We start from the raw sequence: 2,996 nt of genomic DNA, 5'->3' as shown, positions 1-2,996 counted from the left end.
ATATTGTCGTCGGGAGGTGCGGTGATTTCCGCTTGCAGCTCGCGCGAGCTCGTCTGCACAGGATTCCCATCCGGTCGCAGATGCTGAGGACGAGAGTTAACTGGGGGCAAAGAAGGACGATCTTGGTCATTGTCGTTCCCAATAAGAAGGGAGTCGAGAGAAAGCACGGAGGAGAGTATGTCATCGGCGTGGGACTGAGGATCTTCTCCCTCACCCGAGCGTTGTGCTGGGGACTCTTTGGGGAGCACCGAGGGAACTGACGTTGACGACCATGAGGTGGCCACCTCTTTCGATACCTGTTCTAGAGATTTAGCCTTATTGATGCCCATCACCGACCGGCCTTTGGTCATGCGATCCAGTGCGGCAGCCAACCCGGCGTAGCCGATGCCCACTGATTCCGCCTTGGATGGCTGTTCCCCAAGGGACCAGTGAAATGCGAGGACGCTGATTTGGAGTGTTTCAGTTGTCTTTTCCAGCGACTCGCGAATGCGATGCAGTTCGTGGCTGGGGCGGTTCCGTCCGCGTTGAAACCTGCCAAGCAACCCAACTAGGGGTTCCACATGCTGAGAAGCATCAACGATGGGGCGGGGGCACAAAAACCTGCCCCTGCAAATGACATACCTGGATGGGCTATCATATGGCTAATGCGCGTTGTAGAGGGTTGAAGAGTTAAGTCTCTTTCGGAGCAGAGTCGGAACCAGCAAGACTACTCTACTTCACTTTCCATATAGTGATCATGATTGGCTCGGGGCTTGTAAGTGTTCTTGGCGACGAGTAAACCGCACCACAAGAGAGTTGTTGGTTACAGTAGTTCTGGACGTTCTTTGCCACAGCCCCCCATAGTGGTTTTCCCCGTATGGAATGCATAATATGGCATAGTTATGCCTTGAACGGTACGCGGCTTAACCCGGGTCACTACACCAAATTCCACAAAATGTTACCGTTTCATCCACATTCATACATGCCATCTTGTTAGCTTCAGCACGGCGGCTCATGCAAGGAGAGTTGTGTTGCCATTCGTGTGCGGGTAAATATACCGTACAGCATTCTGTTGGTAGGTGCATTTTGCTAAATGGTATTAAGAATGCAGTGCCACAAATACCATTCCCAGACTCGATGTACTACTAGGGGTGATGGCCAGATTTCTGGATATTGATCACAATATATTATTCTGGACGTCCATGAATCTGTCCGCACATCCCGGGATGCAACAACCGGTTACATCATGACCAAGCACGCCAGGAAGACAAGCGAAGCTCTTGCAGATTCTTCATTGTTGGACAAGATCGACAAGCTCTTCGCCTGCAATGTCGGAGAGTACATCGACCTTCCTCAGCTCGTTGTTATTGGAGATCAATCCAGCGGGAAGAGCTCTGTACTAGAGGGGCTTACATCGTTTACATTTCCACGGGACAGTGGCCTTTGTACGAGGCACGCCACGCAGATCATCTTCCGCCGGACCAACGATGGCGAAAGGAGGATTACAGCATCTATCATTCCAGGACTGAATGAGCCTGAGGAGCGAGCAGCACAATTAAGAGAATGGGTTGCGGAAGATATACATAATCTTACACCAAATTCCCTTTCTGAGTTAATGGCGGATGTAAGCTGATTTGTCTTCACATGAGCCAACCGTAAACTTACCCGCGGTGCTAATATAAGGTCCATGCCCTACTGGGGCTCTCTACAACCGAAGGTGATGGTCTACCGACGTTCTCGGACAGCGTCTTGAGATTGCAGATCTCCGGTCCCGATGAAGATCACCTAAGTGTTATCGATGTTCCGGGTATTTTTCGGAACACGACACCAGGTCTAACGACAAAAGAGGACAAGGAAATGGTCCGGGAGATGGTGCAATCTTACATGAAAAACCCTCGCTCTATCATGCTCACTGTTGTGCCTGCAAATGTTGACATCGCTACGCAGGAAATTATTGAAATGGCTCGGGAGCAGGATCCCCATGGCGAGAGAACGATTGGAGTCATCACCAAACCGGATCTAGTCGACAAAGGCGCCGAGTCTAAGGTCATTGATATTCTGGAGGGCAGAACTATGCCGATGAAATTAGGATGGATCCTTGTGCGAAATCTAGGCCAACGCGACCTCCAGGAAAAGGACAGGTCCCGGAGTGTCTTAGAGGGAAACACCCTGAGGCAGCATCCATGGTGTACAGTCGGGTCGGACAAACTTGGCATTCGAACATTGCGGGCTCGTCTGCAGGAGACTGTGACGACAAATGCACGCAACGCCTTTCCGTTGGTAGCCTCGCCTTCCCCGCTGTCTCTTCTATTGTGTGGACCCCTGCTGATCCCCCTCTAGGTAAAATTGGAGATTGGGAAGAAGCTGAAGGACTGCCAAGACAAACTACACATCCTTGGAGCGGAGCGCACAACACCTGAACAGCAACGGAGTTACCTCGTCGATGTCATGTCATCATTCCAAACTATCGTGTCACACGCGCTGAATTCGAACTACGGCGCAGATGATGCATTTGAAGATGATGAAATCTTAAGGTTAGCTACAAGGGTGGTGAACAGAAATGACATCTTTTCCGATGACGTTGCACAATGGGGACATCAGCATCATTTCGGATTAGGCGCCTCGGTAGAAGACCAGACGTCTCCTGACGGAGATCTCCTAACGAGAAAGGTCGACACTGTGGGAGACCTGGAGGGTATTGTCGATGAGCCTGCCTCAGTAAGCTTCCCTCTTCGTGGGTGTATTCACTCATGGATAGAGGAGCTGTATAGGGCCTCGCGGGGTTTCGAAATCGGGACCTTCAACGGTACTCTTCTGTCGACGATGATGAAAAGCCAGTCAAAAAAATGGGTGGTGCTCGCCAAGGGATATATAAGCGACATAATCGTCATGGTTCACGAGTTTATCGTCCGCGCATTGAACCGAGCTTGCCCTGATGCTCGATTGTGTCACAATGTTCAATTATTTCTGATGGACAGGCTGCTGGAAACGTACCAGAAAGGGATCGCCAAGGTTGA

The 2,996-nt window shown here is 50.7% G+C and overlaps 1 protein-coding gene across 1 annotated transcript; it reads left to right on the top strand.

Moving 5' to 3' along the window:
* Nucleotides 1-1,021: 1,021 nt before the first annotated feature.
* Nucleotides 1,022-2,996, top strand: ASPBRDRAFT_165023 (uncharacterized protein; the record flags this gene model as incomplete). Its single annotated transcript, XM_067619551.1, has 3 exons — nt 1,022-1,603; nt 1,663-2,259; nt 2,320-2,996. Coding segments are annotated over exons 1-3 (1,652 nt in total), but the record flags the coding sequence as incomplete, so codon positions are not given.

This window comes from Aspergillus brasiliensis (genome assembly GCF_001889945.1).
Source record: "Aspergillus brasiliensis CBS 101740 unplaced genomic scaffold ASPBRscaffold_53, whole genome shotgun sequence".
NCBI lineage: Eukaryota > Fungi > Ascomycota > Eurotiomycetes > Eurotiales > Aspergillaceae > Aspergillus > Aspergillus brasiliensis.
The sequence above is the reverse complement of the archived record's forward strand: the minus strand, read 5'-3'. Positions and strand labels throughout refer to the sequence as shown.